General features: G+C 39.2%; 1 protein-coding gene across 1 annotated transcript in view; it reads right to left on the reverse strand.

Annotated features, from left to right (window-relative positions):
* Window positions 1-11: 11 nt before the first annotated feature.
* Window positions 12-19187, reverse strand: part of dlk2 (delta-like 2 homolog (Drosophila)) — a 46967-nt gene continuing 27791 nt past the window's right edge. The window contains exons 2-6 of the mRNA XM_067386766.1: window positions 17146-17228; window positions 7675-7771; window positions 7372-7502; window positions 7152-7296; window positions 12-786 (exon numbers count right to left, since the gene is read on the reverse strand). Of these exons, the coding sequence (XP_067242867.1) occupies window positions 12-786; window positions 7152-7296; window positions 7372-7502; window positions 7675-7771; window positions 17146-17215 (1218 nt within the window). The 5' untranslated portion in view covers window positions 17216-17228. The remainder of the gene's footprint in view (window positions 787-7151; window positions 7297-7371; window positions 7503-7674; window positions 7772-17145; window positions 17229-19187) is intronic.

Here is a 19187-nt window from a genome sequence, read left to right on the forward strand (position 1 = left end):
GATCTCTATGGCTAAATGATGTCAGTGTTCAGCCTCTTCTTCTCAAGCTCGGCTGGAGCCGGAGACTGGAGGAAACTGATCTTGCATTCCTGTTGCGCAGGCACAGAGTGCTGCCGCTGCGTCCGGCATCGGTGGAATGGGCGATGGTGAGTGGGGGCTGGTCTACACTGGCAGCGAGCCGATCGGTCCTGGCAATGTCCACGCAGCACCAGACCAGCTGTTACTGCCACCACGGCCAAAGTCATGCCCCCCAACACCAGCAGGATGATGAGCTGCAACTCTGACAGCCCTTCCGCCCCATGCTGAGTCACCACTGAAATTTTGAATGAACGTCTCTCATCCCCATTAGGAGTGGTCCAATGGGAGTGATTACCCGGAGCAGACTTGCTCTGAGTAACTCTGTCTCCTTCGCCCCTGAACGGAGACACCGCTTGAGATCCCGACTCCCAAGCGGGAATCTCACAAGTTCTTCCGGTGTAACCTGGAGGGCAGACGCACTGGAACGTCGAGACTCGATCTATGCAGCGTCCTCCGTTGAGGCAGGGCTGGCTGGCGCAGTCGTCCAGGTTGATGGTGCAGAAACGGCCGGTGAAACCCACAGGGCACAGGCAGGAAAAACGGTTCACGCCATCCAAACAGGTGGCGCCATTGGCACAGGGGCGCATCAGGCAGTCATCCATGTTGGTCTCGCAGCGGGGCCCCGTGAAACCAGCCAGGCATCGACAAGACAATTCTGGAGCGTAACCACCCAGATCCTCACATAGACCGCCATTCTTGCAGGGGGACCTGAAGTAAGAAACATAATTGAAAATATATGCAATTTATGCTTGTGACAACCTTTGTGCTATTGTCATAATGTATTAAAGGTGAAGTGTGGGATTTCTGAATACATATTGTTACCAGCTGTTTTCTGAGAACTGAGAACCGATTTACATTCACAACCAATTTCACTTATAAAATAAAAATATTAAAACCGTACAAGCAGCGCGGCCATTATTGTCAGCTGTACAAAACAGCCCGTTAACCTGCTTCATTTTACAAACTGGTATTTCTTACCATATTATTTAAATGTATTATCATAATTACTAAACTATGGACTTTTATTTTTATTTAACAATTCTGACTTTTTTTTCGCACAATTCTTCTGATAAACTTGCAATTTATGAGAAAAAAGTTTCAATTGTAAAAAAAAAAAAATTTCACAATTGAGAGAAAAAAGTCAGAATTGCGAGAAAATAACTCAGAATTGTGAGATTATATCTCGCCATTCTGACTTTTCTTGCAATTGAGTTTGTATCACAATTCTGACTTTTTTCTTGCAATTGTGAGTTTATATCTTGCATTTCTGACACTTCTCAGAATTGCAACTTATAAATTCAGAATTTGCAAGATAAAAACTCGCAATTGAGAGAAAAAAAATCCAGAATTGCGAGATAATCTTGCCATTGTAAGAAAAAATTCTATTATCTTTTAAATTGTTTTTGCCACAGAATAAAACAATCTTCCATTATAAATGTATTGGTTTACAGCGCAAATAGTTTTACCATTTACTGCACTTTATTGTTCTTCTATAGCGGCTAATGAATCGGAAGTCTCGCACATTCACAGAAAATAGCTTACTTCCACATTGCAAAATACAGTGGATACAACACTGCTACTAGGACATAATCGCAACCAGTGAAGTCCACTTCCTGAAAGAATGACATTTATGAGATATATTTTTATGACATACATTTGTAGTGAATTAAAATAAAATCAGCATAATCAGTGTAGTCGGATTCCCAAATGAATGATTCTTGTAAGCCAGTTATATTTTTAGTGGATCCAAGCACTTGCAGCACCAGTGTTGATTCCTTAAAGGGTTAGCTCACCCAAAAATGAAAATTCTGTCATTTATTACTCACCATGTCGTTCCACACCCATAAGACCTTTGTTAATCTTTGGAACACAAATTAAGATATTTTAGTTGAAATCCGATGGCTCTGTGAGGCCTCCAGGGAGCAATGACACTTCCTCTCTCAAGATCCATAAAGGTCCTAAAAACATATTTAAATCCGTTCATGTGAGTACAGTGGCTCAATATTAATATTATAAAGCGCCAAAAAAAACACAAAATAAACGACTTATTTAGTGATGGCTGATTTCAAAACACTGCTTCATGAAGCATCGGAGCATAAATGAATCAATGTATCGAATCTGCTGTTCGAAGCGCCAAAGTCACATGATTTCAGCCGTTGGCAGTTTGACACGTGATCTGAATCATGATTCAATAGACTGATTCATTTATGCTCCGAATCTTAATGAAGCACTGTTTTGAAATCGGCCATCACTAAATAAGTCGTTATTTTGTTTTTTTGCCGCACCAAAAATATTCTCGTCACTTTATAATATTAATATTGAGCCACTGTACTCACATGAACCGATTTAAATATGTTTTTAGTACCTTTATGGATCTTGAGAGAGGAAATGTCCATTGTTCCCTATGGAGGCCTCACGGAGCCATCGGATTTCAACTAAAATATCTTAATTTGTGTTCTGAAGATTAACGAAAGTCTTACGGGTGTGAAATGGCATGAGGGTGAGTAATAAATGACAGAATTTTCATTTTTGGGTGAACTAACCCTTTAAGACTGCTTAAGAGTCACATGATTTACACTTTTGAGGGGAATTGGCTAATACATGCATTACTTAGTTATCTCTGCATATGAAGAGTTCATTTGCAAAAAAACGATAAACGCCACTTAAAAAAAAGAAAAAAAAAAAGAACTAATTCTCCACATATAGCACGTTCTGTACCCTATATCCGTTTTGTCAGAAAAACCGGTTTTGTCCACTGTCAGGCATCGCAAGTTCACGTTTTATAGCAGAAGCCGACAAGTGCCCTTGTTGTTTGTGAACAGAAACCGATAAGTCAGTTTTAGCGAACCGGCGCACAGTATTCAGGTCAGGTGACAAGCCTTCTAGTCACTTCAAAACGACGCGCTAGCTGAGGGAAGTTTTGTCAAAGCTGACTAAACGTGATGGAGGATTTATAATTTCGACTCCTGTAAGTCCTTGTACTCCATACAATTTACATGCTGAAACCTTAGTTGTCCTTTTGCGTGAGTGCGTGTGTTTGTGTGTGTATATATATATATGTATATGTATGTATGTTTGCGCGCGCGCGCGCACAGTGAGTGGATGAGTGTGTGTGTGCATATACATCATATATGATGTCTGTGTGTGTGTGTGTGTGTGTGTGTGTGTGCGTGTGTGTGTGCGTGTGTGTGTGCACACGTGTGTTTGTGTGTGTGTATATATGTGTGTATATATATATATATATATATATATATATATATATATATATGTATATATATATATATATCTGTATATATATGGATATCTATGGATGTTGGCGCGCGCGCACAGTGAGTGGATGAGTGTGTGTGTGTGTGTGCATATACATCATATATGATGTCTCTGTGTGTGTGTGTGTGTGTGTGTGTGTGTGTGTGTGTGTGTGCGTGTGTGTGCACACGTGTGTTTGAGTGTGTTTTAAATGCAATTCCAAAGCAATTACTTGGGTTTTGTTTAAATGTGGAGTTATCTGCTTTTGCCAAAAAAACAAACTTTTCATATATAAAAACATACTTTCAATTAACTTTAATTTTTTTATTTACCTGCATTTTTTAGAGTTATTATTACTTAATCAAAACAACCCAACTGCAGTTTGATTGATATTACTTGGAATGCACAATAAAAAAACATGATTTGTGAGCATTAATAAATATGGAGTTAACTGTTTTTGCAAATAAACTTCATATTAAACTCTGACAGGAGAAGGTAACATCAAAAATATTACACATGTCCCTACTACATCATTCATTGTGCACTATCTTAACCATCAAACATTTCTTTTTAAATCGTAATTTGGTGTCTCTAGAACAGCAACTGGTCCATTCCTGCAGCATCGTTTCCCTGGAAACCACTCAGTCAGTTTGTTTTGTTCGTCATGGAAGAACAGTAGGGGCCGAGCTGCAGCGTGTCAGTGTTAGCAGTCTCTTACAGGGCCAGTAATGAGCCCATTGAATTACATGATTGCACTCTGGAGGCTGCAAATTGACCAGGCTGTTGTGCTGCCTGTGCCAGTGTGTCTGGGCTTGTGCACTAATAGATTAAGGATCACAGCTTAACGAAATGTTTATTCAAAGGGGTTATATCATGAGCAGTCCACTATTCACTGATCTCGCATAAAAGAGTTCATTGTAACAGAAAGTCCTACTAAAAACTACTTCTGCAACTTTATATGGAAGCTTGTTTCCGCCACAGAATAAAACAATTTAAAAGATAATTGCAACTTTTTATCTCACAATTCCTACTTACTTTCGCGCAATTGCGAGTTTACATAATGCATTTATGAGATAATAAGTCAGAATTGCGAGATATAACTAAACTTGCAATTGCGAGGAAAAAAAGTCTTGAAAAAGTCAGAATTGCGGGGATATAAACTGGCCAAATGCACGGTTACGTCCTGGTTTTCGTTAAGCCAGCTTGGGCATTTCCGGTGAACTGTTATCTGTCATTCTGTCATACTAGCTTTTTAATGTTGTATTTATGTTTTAATGCAGTTGTCACATGTGTCAAATTTGCCATTAAACCAGTTTTATTGACAAAGCTAATGGGAATGTTTGAATAAGAAACGCAGTGTCTATAATTAGACACACACAAGCAACAATTTTTTCCAGCAATTCAAATCTTATTTTTACTATGATGACCAAAAACATTATTTGTTCATGTGATCTCCTTCTGAGATTGTCCACATTTGTAAAACTGAACATTTCAAGATGTAGGAAATCCAATATATCCAATATTAAAACACTTTTAAAGACATTAATTACCACTATAACCAGCCCTCGATGCACACTTCAGCTGAGCCCGGAAGTCTGCGAGCTACGCAGAAGACTTCTTCCCAGCGGCATTACATCACAAAAGTGCAGACTCAGAGGAAGACTGACAGTTTAGGGTGCCATTTGGGACTGGTCCTAAGGCACATTACGGCTCCGACGCAGCCACCAGAATTGATCGCTGCCACACTGCTTGTGTTTACACCAGCCACGCTGCAGCACATTTCAGAAGCGGCTTGCCGCTTGGCTAAAGATCGGCACTAAGTCTATTTTTGACGGACGCCGCGTCCAAGCTGCGCAGCTCAAATACAATATAAAGTCAAAATAATCCCACTGTGTAGACTCCTGCTCATATTTCACATCAGAAATTGACAACAACAAAAAAAAAGAAAGTTGAAAAACTTCTATCTTTTATCCTTGTCATCCATAACTGGACATTTAAGTGTATTAACTTCGTCTTTAGGCTACAGCAAAGCAAAGTAAAGCATTAAACACAATTAAACCGGACAAAATATAAGCGTTTAGCCATTAAAAACTAAAAATAATCAAGTAAAACAATGTCAGACAGGCAAATTCTGTGGTCTAGAGAATCCAGCCGCTTCGCTTTTGAAATGCTCCTGGTGTGAGGTGACACCGCTTAGAGGACGGAACAAAACTCGTCTGAGCTGTAACACGCCGCAAATGTGTGCAGTATAAATAAGGGGTCAGTACAGTGCAAGCTCAATGATTTTGGCACACTTGTGAAAACTCACATTTTATTCAATTAATCTAACTAAAGTGCATAATAAATCTTTAATTTACAGTGTGTTGATGCTTTTTTCACATGAAAGTGTGAAAACTGATGGTCAGATTGAATTTTGCCAAGGAAGAACACTGAGACACGTCATTTGACACGTCATCTTACATTTGAAAAACTAAATTAAAGCTAGGCCTATTTAAGTGACTCAATAAACTAAGTATTACACTACTGATGCTGTTAAAGCTACCTCAGGACATTGAAGATATCGACACACCAACAAGTGACATTTCACCGGAAGTTTTACAGCTGGCTTATATTATTGCGGACAGAGGTGTAAAGAGTCCCTGAAAACCATACTTGAGTAAAAGTACTGATACCTTACATCGAAAATGACTCCACTACAAGTTACAAGTAACCAATTCCAATATGACTTGAGTAAAAGTCTTAGAGTATCTGATTTTAACAGTACTTAAGTATTTTACTCATGCTGAATGTAGGCTCAGAGATCCACTAGTCCTGAGAAACATGCCAGTGAAAATAAAAAACAATTGATTTATAAGATGAGAAATCAAGTTTATTTTCTAAATTCAAAATAAAACTGAACACCTCAATGTTGCAATAAATCAAGGTCGATACAACAACCTTTTAAACATCTAAAGCTCAATTGCACAGAAAGGCCATAATTAAACCAATATCCTTCAAAACGGTCTTGTCAATATAGTGGATAAATAAAACAATGTTAAGTAAAATTAAATAGTCAAAGTCTACTGTATGTGCTGGTTTGAGCCTCATCACCAGCTGCAGTCATTTCCTCATCTAATAAATAAAACGTTCTTCAGCAACTACCTGCTAATGCACTCACATTCATGTAAAGTATCCTTGTTGACAAGGTTTGGGTGAGTAAAGGCAAAATACACAAGATATAGTACCTTCAATGCCCTTAGATGGTGATATTGCTTCTTTATAGCAGAAATAAACTGCTGCAGAAAAAGTTAGGTGCCATGCTAAATGTAATGTGTAATTGCATGACTCATCACAAATGTGTTGAAGTAAAAAGTACGTTTACTTGCTCAAAAATGTAGTCAAATAGAGAGTAAAAGTTGCCAATATCTCTGATTCTCAGTACAACTACAAAGTAGCCAAAAAGATGCTGAAGTACAGTAACTAATTACATTTACTCAAGTACTTTACACCTCTGATTGCGGAGTTCTTAAGAACGTTCCGTGCATATGGTCATTTGCGAGTTATAAAGTACAATTCTGACAGGAACAAAGGGGACTTTTTTTTTCTCAGAATTGCCCGTTTATATCACACAATTCTCAGAAAAAAAAAGTCCAAATTACGAGTTTTAAACTCACAATTGCAAGGAAAAAAGTCAGATAAAAAGTTTCAAATTCCTTTTTTATTGTTATTCAGGGGTGGAAACAAGCTTCCATAACTTTGTGATGTCAAACAGGTGAGAATCTGAAAACATGAGCATGCATTTATTTCATATATATATATATATATATAAAAAAAAAGCCACTCACTTTGTCTTTTGGCAAGGCCCGGTTTTTAGTTCACAGTCCCGCCCATGAAAGCCTTCAGGACATAAGCAGCTATAATCCCCCGAGTCATTCAAGACGCAAGTAGCCCCGTTCTGACACGGCGCCTCTCTAGAGCACACATAAATATCTGTGGAAACAAGACTCCGCTGTCATGTCAGTCTGTTAAAGCATTTGCCACTTACTGTCATGAATAATTAATCACCTTTGTCGCAGAATCGCCCCGCCCACCCGTCCATGCAGGTGCACTGCCAGGGCTGATGGCAGGTGCCATGGACACATCCGGGCATCCGCACACAGTCTTCACATCGCGGCCCACCCCACCCTGGATCACACCTGCCGCACGGAGCCAAGAGTGAGTTAACCCTACATACCATGTTCATTGTACCGTTAATCTGTTTACACTCTTCTTCTGTTGTGAGCAAGCACAAACTTGCACAGGTCAAATATACTTTACCAACACGACACCCGAAAGTCACATACATTTCACCCTCATGAATCGACTCACCTGCAGTCACCGTTTTCAGCACATTTTCCGTGGCCAAGTTCACACGTGCAGTTACTGGCTGAGGGCGTTGGAGATGTTTCAACTGAGGAAAATGAAACTGTGAAGAGAAGCATACATGTTTGTTACATATATCTTATTGTTTTTACTATGCAACAGTGTTTTTATTGTTAGCTACAATTATTACAAATGTTTTTTGTTTACTGAAATTATGCTGAAATATTAGATTTAAAAAAAAAAAAAAAACAACAATTAGAAATGTTTCCTTGGCAGCTAATTAAAATACTGTATAATAAGTGTAAACTGAAGTGCCAAACTAAACCTGAAATAAGAATAATTTAAAGCTAAAGTTTATTAGACACGTGTGTATCAAATATGATACAGGAGGCTTTATATGGTTAATAGACTTCATTTTATATGAAAAGATTTTTGATATGGTACAGGACATGATTCACCCCTGAACTCCATCATCGCCATCTTGACTGAGTGATTTAGCATTCTTGGCTGTGCTTATCCAGTATTGGGTTTTGCACTACGGTGGAATGGATGCTAATGCAGGGTGTGTGTGTGTGTGTGTGTGTTGTTGGGGGACGGCCAGCAAGCGCGTGTGTCTGTGGTGATGGGCACGAGGGGAGCGTGTGCGGTGGGAGGAGAGGAATGTGCTCATGTCTCCGCCCGTATGAGCTTTGCCCGAACATCACAAGAATTCACCATCGCCCAGAGCCCAACCCCTACATGCCTTCAAACCACCTCTGACATCACATGTCCTGTGAAGAGATGGATAGAGCCTTTTCACTAAACATGCTAAGTTATTCCCTACAGCCAGGAAGTTCTGAACAATTATAAATATGCAAATCACATGTACACTTATGAGGACTTCATTTCCCCCCATCTGACATGCTCACTTAATCGTGTAACTATTTTGGATGGTATGTGAGACACAATATATGTGTAAGCTCATATTCATTCACTGCCACCGGAATGGGAAGCATTTTCCATGTAATCTGGCCAAGACCTATATTCCTGGAAACACAGAGCTTTGAACAATGCATGCCTGGCTTTCCTGTGCTATCAGTGCAACAGCTGAAAAGTACAAACTGATAACAGAGAGCAGCCCAAACAACAATATGAAGCATAATCTCTTAAACATAGACAGCTGAAGGATTAGTTTAACATTTAAAACCAAAAGAATGTGCTCTCTTAATAATTCCTGTTCAACAGCTCAATATGAAGTGAATGGAAATTTTGTCCCTCTTGCTTGCTGGTAAATTACATACACGGCATACACAGTGAGGTCCAAAGAAACAAAACAAACCTGAGAGCATGTTAAAAATAATGAGATTTTATTATTATTATTATTTAAACCTAGGGACCTATTTCTAGGTCAATAATCAAATTTAGGCAAATTTGTGACATTAACCATGCTTTGAAATTTTTTTTGGACTGTACATTTGATGCAAGTTAACATTATATATTAGTGAAAAACTGTGTTTTAGATACATTTCTAATATCTAAATTTCCATTTTACCAGAGTATTTGATCAGTGTGGAAGGATTTGTGTGATTTTGCCAAACTTGATCCCACAGAAAAACGTAACTATTTTACAAGGGGGCTGTTTCTTACAAATCAAATTCAATCCTCAAAAACGAATGATTTTAAGAAAAAGGTGGAGCTAGCTGAGGAGCTTGAAATGCTCTCCCTCGCTTCTCCGGCTAGCTCCACAGCTCTCGCTGGCCTGGAAGCCCACGTAGCGGCTTCTTCCCGGTTGGAAGAGGGCAGTTTGCTTGCTTCTGGTTCAGTGGAACTAGAAATTGAATCAGTGTCAAAAATAACAGCCAAGTCTGACACACTACCCTCATATAAAAGCCTCAGTTATGATGAGCTATGAGAGCTTATGACTCATTGAAGGCTCCCGTTTTGCCATCCAAACTGTGCCTGACAACATCTAGGCTGGTCATATGCTGCGGCAGGTCAATCTGGTGGTGCCCTGCAAACCATGGTGGTGCTGCAGGCCTACTTAAAGACCTGGCCCAGAATGAGGGACAAAGATCTGGCCTTCCGAGCCATTAAACAGGCAGGCCCGTTCAGTCAGCAGCCAGTTCAATCGATCCATTCTAAGAAGGGATATGCTCCTCATGAATATTTGTCGGGTTGAGCTCTCCAGTCTTTATTAGGTCTTTATTATAAACAAGGCATGATGATGTGGTCCAGACTGCAGTTTGGCCCATTTTTCCACCATGTTTGCCCTTCATCGGGTATCAAAGCAGAGTTAAAAGAAATAGACTGCTTTATTAGGCCTGAGGAGTCTCTCACCCTCACTCATTGTATTGTAAAAAGATATAGGGAGGGTGGTGCTCTCAGACAGATATCCAGTGAGTGGAGCTGTTAGTTGATATTGTCAAATACATTTTGTCACCTGTTGCCCTCCTACTATTTCGAGGTATATGGGCTATGTTAGGACTTATGCTCCCTTCCCAATGGGTAGAACAAAAGTAAAAAAAAAAAAAAAAGTAGAGCTGTACGGATGAAGGTTGAGGTGGTTGAGTCGTGAAGCAACCAACTCCCTAATATGTCGCCTTCTTCAGAATGGATGTTGAAGAAAGCTATGCTCCTTTTTAGATCTGTAAGGTAGAGCTTGGCAGGACAGAATGATTATGTCCTTTGGTTGAATAGGAAATGGTAGAGGTGACAGATGGAACCTGGGTGAATTGAAAATTATTTCCATTTGTCGCCTTCCCTAGTTTTGTGACTGAGGGTTTTAAGCAAGGCTGCACTCCCGAAGTTGGCTGCAAGGTTGAGCTAAGCAGATGTATATATATATATATATATATATATATATATATATATATATATATATAAAAATAAAATAAAAATAAAAATAAGAAGTTGTTGTCCTGTCTAGATTTATTCTAGGAGTCAAGATATAATTGTGCTCCCTGGCGACCCAATTTCTTCCAATTCCATCCAGGGCCTAATCCTCCCTGGATTAAGTATGTCAGATGGAATCTGTCACCTTCCCCATTTCATAACTGGGTGTTGAAGTAAGGTGTAGCTCCCTGGTGGCCCAGTTTCTTATCTCACTTTCCCCATCCTCTGTGGTAGGGTCATTAACCAAAGATAGAGACATCCACCTTAGGTTGCGCTTGACAGATAATCTGTTGCCCTCCCCAGTTCATCGACTGGGAATTGAAGTAGTGTGGAGCTCCTTGAAGCTTGGTGGTTAAGATTAAGTGGGACTAAAAAAAAAAACTCTCTCGCTTGTCATCCTCCCTAGTTATCAATCTGGGTAGTGAAGCAGGATTATGCTCCTTGTGTACAGCTTGGCCCCATCCTAACAGACTACTCGAAGGTTGGAGCAGGGCTTGACCGTTGCAATGATTGGATTGCGGTAAGAACGGAGGCCCATTCTCTGTTGCCTCCCCAGATAACTAGTCTGGAAGTTGGGAATTCTCCCTCTGCATGCTCCCTTCGGTACACTGCTCTCTTGTACTTAGGTCTGGAAATCATATGCAGAGTTGCTGGCAGCATATTTCATCTTGTCTGGAGAAATAAATAAAATAGGCTGGTGGATGTGGTGCTATGGAAAATCCCCTGTTTTCTCTGTTCTTAGGGGCTTCGGTCTGTCCGGTGGCTAGGCTCAGGCAGATCTAGTGTAGGAATCCCTGTTTCAGAAATGGTTGAGCATAGAGCTTGGAATTTTATTTAACACCTGTAGCACTGAGCTAGTTGCGAGCTGCAACGTGATGTCACGGGATATGCCCGCTTGGTTGCTGATGCACAAGTGTGCTCTGGGTCAGAGCCTGTTGAGCCATTGAATGGCCAGGAAAACAACAGGATTGTGCTTGTGTAAGAACTTTTTCAGCACACAACCAGACATTGGTCAGCATGGCATAGTGGGTATTAATGTCCCCATAATGTCAGTAACTGACACGCCGTAGAGCCCTCTCGAAAGGGAACGTCTTAGGGTTACATAAGTAACCCGGTTTCCTGAGAAGGGACCGAGACGCTGTGCTGTGATGCCATGCTTCAGACATGTTTGTGTGTCTTCCTTCCAGACAAAATGAATCTGATGAGGTGTTTGCGTATTTATAAGCTCGGGGGCTCTGTGTGACGTCATCGTACTGTGTCGGCCAATGATATTGGTGTGAAATTACACTTGCCTCAGACACTGGATTCCACGAGGACGTGTCCCCATAGTGTCAGTAACAGATGTGCCGATACATATGTAACCCTAAGACAATTCCTCTCACTAGTGAGCAAGGGACCAAGTGAGGAGTGGTAAGCTTAGAAATGGGAGATACGCAACATATGCAACATGAAAAGTGGAACGTTTGCTGAGCATAGTTCAGTATTAACATTTAAAGTAATTTCCCTTTTTCTTTCCTTCCTGTATGTTGTGCATTTGCTCTCTGCATTTATACTCAGTTAACAGGGAACATTCCCACAACTTTCAATGATATTATGTAAAGTTTATGTAAATGTTAAGATAAAACACTCTTTAAATAACATTTGTCTAATAACATTATTAATAACTATTATGCGTTCTCATGTTCTTGGAACATCAACCATTAACTTTCTTGGAATATTACAAATAAACGTTCAAAAAAATATTGACAAGTAAGGTTACGAGAATGTTGTACAAACATTATCATAACCTTTTTAAATAATGTTCCAATTATGACAAGAAAAATGGACATTTTGATGTTTTAGAAACATTGAAAATCAATGGTCCCAAAATGAATATAGAACATATATTTGTTAGCTGGATAGTACGTTCAAAACATGCAAAGGATGACAAGGACTGGGAGTTGTTTGAATCCAGGATGGACAATGAATACTGAATACGTCATACACAGTAAACACTAAGAGTTTTAAAGAGAGAATGAGTGCGGGTGTGACGGCAAACAGAGATCAGATGATCTCAGAGTGCTGACAGACATGTGGTGCAGATAACCTTCTCTTGTACAAACTCCAGGAGTTCTAAAAGAAGCCATGCTACCAACTTTATTACATTATTCAGAATTGTGACAGCAGCTCATCTGTTTTATAATGTTTCTCCATTGAGTAGTGGTGCAGTGTGACAAAATGCTGCATCACTGTCGCACATGCATTATATGTGCAGCTGTACCGCTAAGAAAACTGAGGCAATAAACAAACACCATCTCCTAAAATATCCTCTCTTATTGGAAAATCGGACACATTTTAGTAAATTGATTTTAGTGAATTTTAACAACTATCCAAAAAAAAAAGAAAGAAAAGACAGAGACACACATATCAGATAGGTACAAGTGCAGAACCAAAACCAAAAAATCAATTATTTACTTACAAGACCTTTTTAGATGTGTGGATCTTTTGGGTTTTCACCATTGACATTAGGTCAAGATTTGCGTTTTGCATAAGAAATTAATGCATAATTGAATTATCCGTTGTTTTGCTTCTTCTGTAATGTTTAGAAAAAAACAGAGGTGAAATTTACCCCAAAATCAATAGAGTATTCTAGGACCCACTTTATATTAAGTGGCCTTAACTACTATGTACTTACATTTAAATTAATAATTTGATACAATGCACTTATTGTGTACATACATGTTTTTACATTGTACTTATATTTTAAAAACACCTGCATGTAATTACATCTGTAATTAATTTCTGTAATTACATTTATAATTACACTGTTGACCCATCCTTTAACCCTTACCCCTACTCTTAAACCTACCCATACCACCAAAGCTTTCCCTAACCTTACCCGTATCCCACCTCAAAAGCAGCAAAAGTGTTTTGCAATTCAATATGAACCCAATAAGTACATTGTACATATTTTTTGATGTAAGTACATAGTAGTTAAGGCCACTTAATATAAAGTGGGACCGTATTCTAAAGTATACAGTAAAAAAGTTCAATCTAACTGCTTAACAGTCATGAAAATAATATTCGCAATGCAAAAACAATTTTAATCTAAATATTGGGGTGAAATATGACCTGGACATGTTCTTGACAGGTTTCATCAGACACCTGCTGATTTGATCTGTCTTGTTCTGTTTCACTGTGGATTGATTCATACTAAAGAAGGATGTATGATCTGCCAATGGGCCATAGTGATCATTTCAGTTGTTAACAATGGCTGCGCTTCCTGGGGTTGAGTGCTTTATGATCGGAGAGCGACAGGTGTTGTGACTGTCTCCATCCTCTGGTCTCTGTGGCTCACCTCATGGGGGTCCTCAAACACACCACAGTGAGTGGGCTCGCTGCATGTGAAAACCAGAGTGATCTAAATTTATTCCTACCATGAAACCCTATATACCTTTCCAGAACCCCTGTGGCTATGCTCAGCGCCTTGGTGCCAGTGAAACATGCAGGTATGGGTTTCCCTTTGGTTTTAAACCCCAGATGGGCCAAGTGTACGCATGTGTGTCTAAGATCTTATTGGGGAGCAGGTGGAGTGAAATAGAAGGCTGGCTGGACGGAGCTGAGAAATAGGTAACTAGATCCATGTGAACCCAAGAATCATTCAGCCTCAGTATCCACTCAGCCGTTTGCACTGCTAGAAAAACATTTTGCCAGGACAGACAAGCGAGGACGGATTATGATCCAGTGAGGCTCTGGAGCACCAGCGTGGGTTGGTGTCAGGCTCATTGGAAAAACGTGCCTATACATACAATTCATTGCAGTTTCTAGCTAAAAAGAAGGGAAAAAACTGCAAAAAAGAAAAAAACTGTCATTAACACTACTGGCAGTAAAACACAAGACAACTTTTATTTGTCTTCACACAAAAATCTGAAAATAATGGCAGATGATTGATTAATAAAGACTTATTTTTGAGCGTATTGCATAATTTGTAAACTAAAACCTTTTGAAGTTTTGCATCACATAATCAGCTCCAAATGTTTGGCTTTTTTGATCTAAAGTTGCTTGGTAATTCAACTGGTACAGGTGCTCAAAGAAGAAAGAAACAATGTCATGGTTGCTTCAGAAAATTCATTTTTATCTAACATTTGCTTGTGTTAACAGTTAGGTTTATGGTTGGGTTTAGTGTAGGTGGTAGGTTATTTTCAAATGAGCATTTACCTGACTGCCACGAAATGTGCAAGAAGCAACATAGTATAATTTTGCAGAAATGTTGCCACAGGCACGTTTTTGTTGTGAGGTGTAATGTCCAGTAACCATGTTTGCGTCTGGTTATCTGATTTTGAAGAAATAATAAATGCTGGGCTAAAGTCATTCTCGGTGAATTCTCTAAGTGCTATGCACTAAAAGAGAATTCAATATGCTATTTTATGTTATTTCAGCTGTATTTCAAATAACAAAAATGTTTTAAAGGGGTGGTTCATTGCGATTTCACTTTTTTAACTTTAGTTAGTGTGTAGTGTTGCTGCATGTGTATAAACAACATATGCAAAGTTACAGTGCTGAAAGTTCAAATATCTCAAACAGAGATATTGTCTTTTAAAGTTATGGCAGTTTAATGCCTACAATTACGACCGGTTTGGACTACAACGAGCTTCTTCCCGGGTTGGTGACATCATATCCCCCTGCAATTAACATAGACACTGCCCACGGGAGCCACCAACAAAGTGGGCGAGGCCATACAAGATGTCTTCATAGGGACACTGGACTTCCGGAACAATGTTTAAAATTTGTTTAATTCTGTTCCTGACAATTATAATGCTAATTTAGCTGTCTGTGCTGCACATTTTATGGAAGACAGCTTCCAGAATCTACACGAGTTCAATGCTGGATTTGCACAAAGGCTATTACTGAAAGATGAAGCAGTTTCCACTTTAAAAGCAGAAGCTTACGTTTATGGGCCCCAACCTGTAAGTATGGCTTTTTTATTTTTTTTATGAAGTTATATAGTTTCTGGGACATAAACAAAAACCAACGCGGTTTGGCTTCACTAGCCAGTTAGCTAAATTCTATTTCATACTTCTCCAACAAACGGCTGTCATGTATACAGCCACAGTAAAGCTTTAATCAGAACACTATGGGGCAGCAGTAACATTTACAAGTGACAGCATATCTAAACACTTTGACACAAATACGAACAAACATTTTACAAAAAAATACTTAACATTCATAAACGAATCTCAGTCCATTGTGTATTTCTGAGGGAGGGGCTTCACAGAACCAGGAACTCAACAGAGTGTTTTTAGATAAGGGAAACAGCAGCGTAGAATAAAGGTAAAATATATGAAAAATATAGCTTCTTTTTTTTTTTTTTTACGAAGCATTAAGACATGTTAAACTGCGCCCCCAATAAACACAATAAAGCCTACAAAAACAAAAAAACAAACAAACAAACAAACAAAAAAGTGAACGGGGTGGTTCACTGTTTTTTTGTTAGTTTGTTCTTTAATAGATTTTTCACTAATGATAATAACCAAGTTTAGGGTTTCCAAAAAATTGATAGAAAATTCTGTCATCATTTACTCACCCTCAATGTTGGTAATCAAACAATTGACAGTAGCCATTGACTTCCATAGTTTTTTTTTTTTTTTTTTTACTACTATGGAAGTCAATGGCTACTGTCAACTGTTTTATTACCAACATTCTTCAAATATTTTCTTTTGGAGCAACTTGAGGGTGAGTAAGTGATGATCATTTTCATTTTTGGGTGAACTATCCCTTTAAAACCACGGTACCATAATATAAAACATCAAAGCTGCTATAAAATGTTGAGCAGGCACTGATATTGTTGAGCAGGTTCCAGGAACTGATATGATTTCCCATTTCTTATTTCACGTCATGGCAATAGTCACTGGCACACATTCAAGCGCTTTTCCGTCTGTCTGTATCAGTTTTGCATTGCAGTGGCTTGTTTCCAGGTTTGAGCCACTCTGGAAGCCCTTGACAGTCAGAGGATCCGGGGTCCCATTGGCCCCATTGGCCTGTTCTGTAATCCGTCTTTGCAAACATGCACAGATCAGGTTTTCCCCCATCTTCAACTGCAGGCCAATGGGTACAACTGACTCTGGCTCGGTTAGACTCTTAGAGGAAGGACTCTGGGCATTGCCCTTTGACCCCGACACGCGTGTGACACAAAATCTTGTGCCCAACAACTGAGACACAGATTTGTCACATTCTCTAACCAGACTGGAATTTCACAGCTGAATACTCAAGAGACGGATCGGCCACAGAGGAACCATCAAAGGCCTCTGACACTGAGTTTTATGTAATCTACTCAACAGTATCCTGTTACAGCACAGTTGGCAGGAACTGACTGAGGAAATAAGCAGCCTATTTGGCCAATTCTTTATTTGCATTTGGAAAAATGCATAATTAACTTGCTCTGACATTATATTTTGTAATTGCTTGTGCTGGATGTGTGCTTTAGTCTATAGTCTATAGCATACATATTACAGTTCAATGACAACAAAATAGTTGTTAACAAACATGCAGAAATTTAAAGGAAACAAGGATATACAGTAAAATGACATTGTATGTAATGTATTTTGGTGGTGGAATAAATATATTTACCTTGAGCTTCACAGTTGTGTTTAAATAGCACACAGCAGACAGAGAGCAGAAGAACTACAGTGAGTTTCATGGTGTAGGGCAATCTGAAACAATGAGAATCAACACATTAACATTCATGAAATTAGCATGCATTCATTTAATAACTAACTTTGCTGTACATACAGTACAGGTGCTGGTCATAGAATTAGAATATCATCAAAAAGTTGATGTATTTCACTAATTCCATTCAAAAAGTGAAACCTGTATATTATATTCATTCATTACACACAGACTGATATATTTCAAATATTTATTTCTTTTCATTTTGATGATTATAACTGACAACTAAGGAAAATCCCAAATTCAGTATCTCAGAAAATTAGAATATTACTTAAGACCAATACAAAGAAAGGATTTTTAGAAATCTTGGCCAACTGAAAAGTATGAACATGAAAAGTATGAGCATGTACAGCACTCAATACTTAGTTGGGGCTCCTTTTGCCTGAATTACTGCAGCAATGTGGCGTGGCATGGAGTCGATCAGTCTGTGGCACTGCTCAGGTGTTATGAGAGCCCAGGTTGCTCTGATAGTGGCCTTCAGCTCTTCTGCATTGTTGGGTCTGGCATATCGCATCTTCCTCTTCACAATACCACATAGATTTTCTATGGGGTTAAGGTCAGGCGAGTTTGCTGGCCAATTAAGAACAGGGATACCATGGTCCTTAAACCAGGTACTGGTAGCTTTGGCACTGTGTGTTCCTGTTGGAAAATGAAATCTGCATCTCCATAAAGTTGGTCAGCAGCAGGAAGCATGAAGTGCTCTAAAACTTCCTGGTATACGGCTGTGTTGACCTTGTACCTCAGAAAACACAGTGGACCAACACCAGCAGATGACATGGCACCCCAAACAATCACTGACTGTGGAAACTTTACACTAGACCTCAAGCAACATGGATTATGTGCCTCTCCTCTCTTCCTCCAGACTATGGGACCCTGATTTCCAAAGGAAATGCAAAATTTACTTTCATCAGAGAACATAACTTTGGACCACTCAGCAGCAGTCCAGTCCTTTTTGTCTTTAGACGCTTCTGATGCTGTCTGTTGTTCAAGAGTGGCTTGACACAAGGAATGCGACAGCTGAAACCCATGTCTGGCATACGTCTGTGCGTAGTGGTTCTTGAAGCACTGACTCCAGCTGCAGTCCACTCTTTGTGAATCTCCCCCACATTTTTGAATGGGTTTTGTTTCACAATCCTCTCCAGGGTGCAGTTATCCCTATTGCTTTTACACTTTTTTTCTACCACATCTTTTCCTTCCCTTCGCCTCTCTATTAATGTGCTTGGACACAGAGCTCTGTGAACAGCCAGCCTCTTTTGCAATGACCTTTTGTGTCTTGCCCTCCTTGTGCAAGGTGTCAATGGTCGTCTTTTGGACAACTGTCAAGTCAGCAGTCTTCCCCATGATTGTGTAGCCTACAGAACTAGACTGAGAGACCATTTAAAGGCCTTTGCAGATGTTTTGTGTTAATTAGCTGATTAGAGTGTGGCACCAGGTGTCTTCAATATTGAACCTTTTCACAATATTCTAATTTTCTGAGATACTGAATTTGGGATTTTCCTTAGTTGTCAGTTATAATCATCAAAATTAAAAGAAATAAACATTTGAAATATATCAGTCTGTGTGTAATGAATAAATATAATATACAAGTTTCACTTTTTGTATGGAATTAGTGAAATAAATCAACTTTTTGATGATATTCTAATTATATGACCAGCACCTGTATATTATGAATATATACCTACTAAATATAAAAAGAAAGAGATGAAGCACTAAAAACAAGGGATGCTTGGGTGTTGGCCAACTATAACCACCAAAACCTTAAACATGAGGCCCAACAGCCCAGAATGAAGAGCTCAGAGCGCTTTCACTCTCCAAACATCAAACAGAGCAACACCTGACCATGGACCAGCCAACAGACACCCTAAATAATTCACCTTAATACTTAATTATTAAAACCACATTGTGAATCTTTTATAGTGGACATTTACAACAATACCGCACCA

The sequence above is a fragment of the Chanodichthys erythropterus genome, chromosome 5 (assembly GCF_024489055.1).
Source record: "Chanodichthys erythropterus isolate Z2021 chromosome 5, ASM2448905v1, whole genome shotgun sequence".
Taxonomy (NCBI): domain Eukaryota; kingdom Metazoa; phylum Chordata; class Actinopteri; order Cypriniformes; family Xenocyprididae; genus Chanodichthys; species Chanodichthys erythropterus.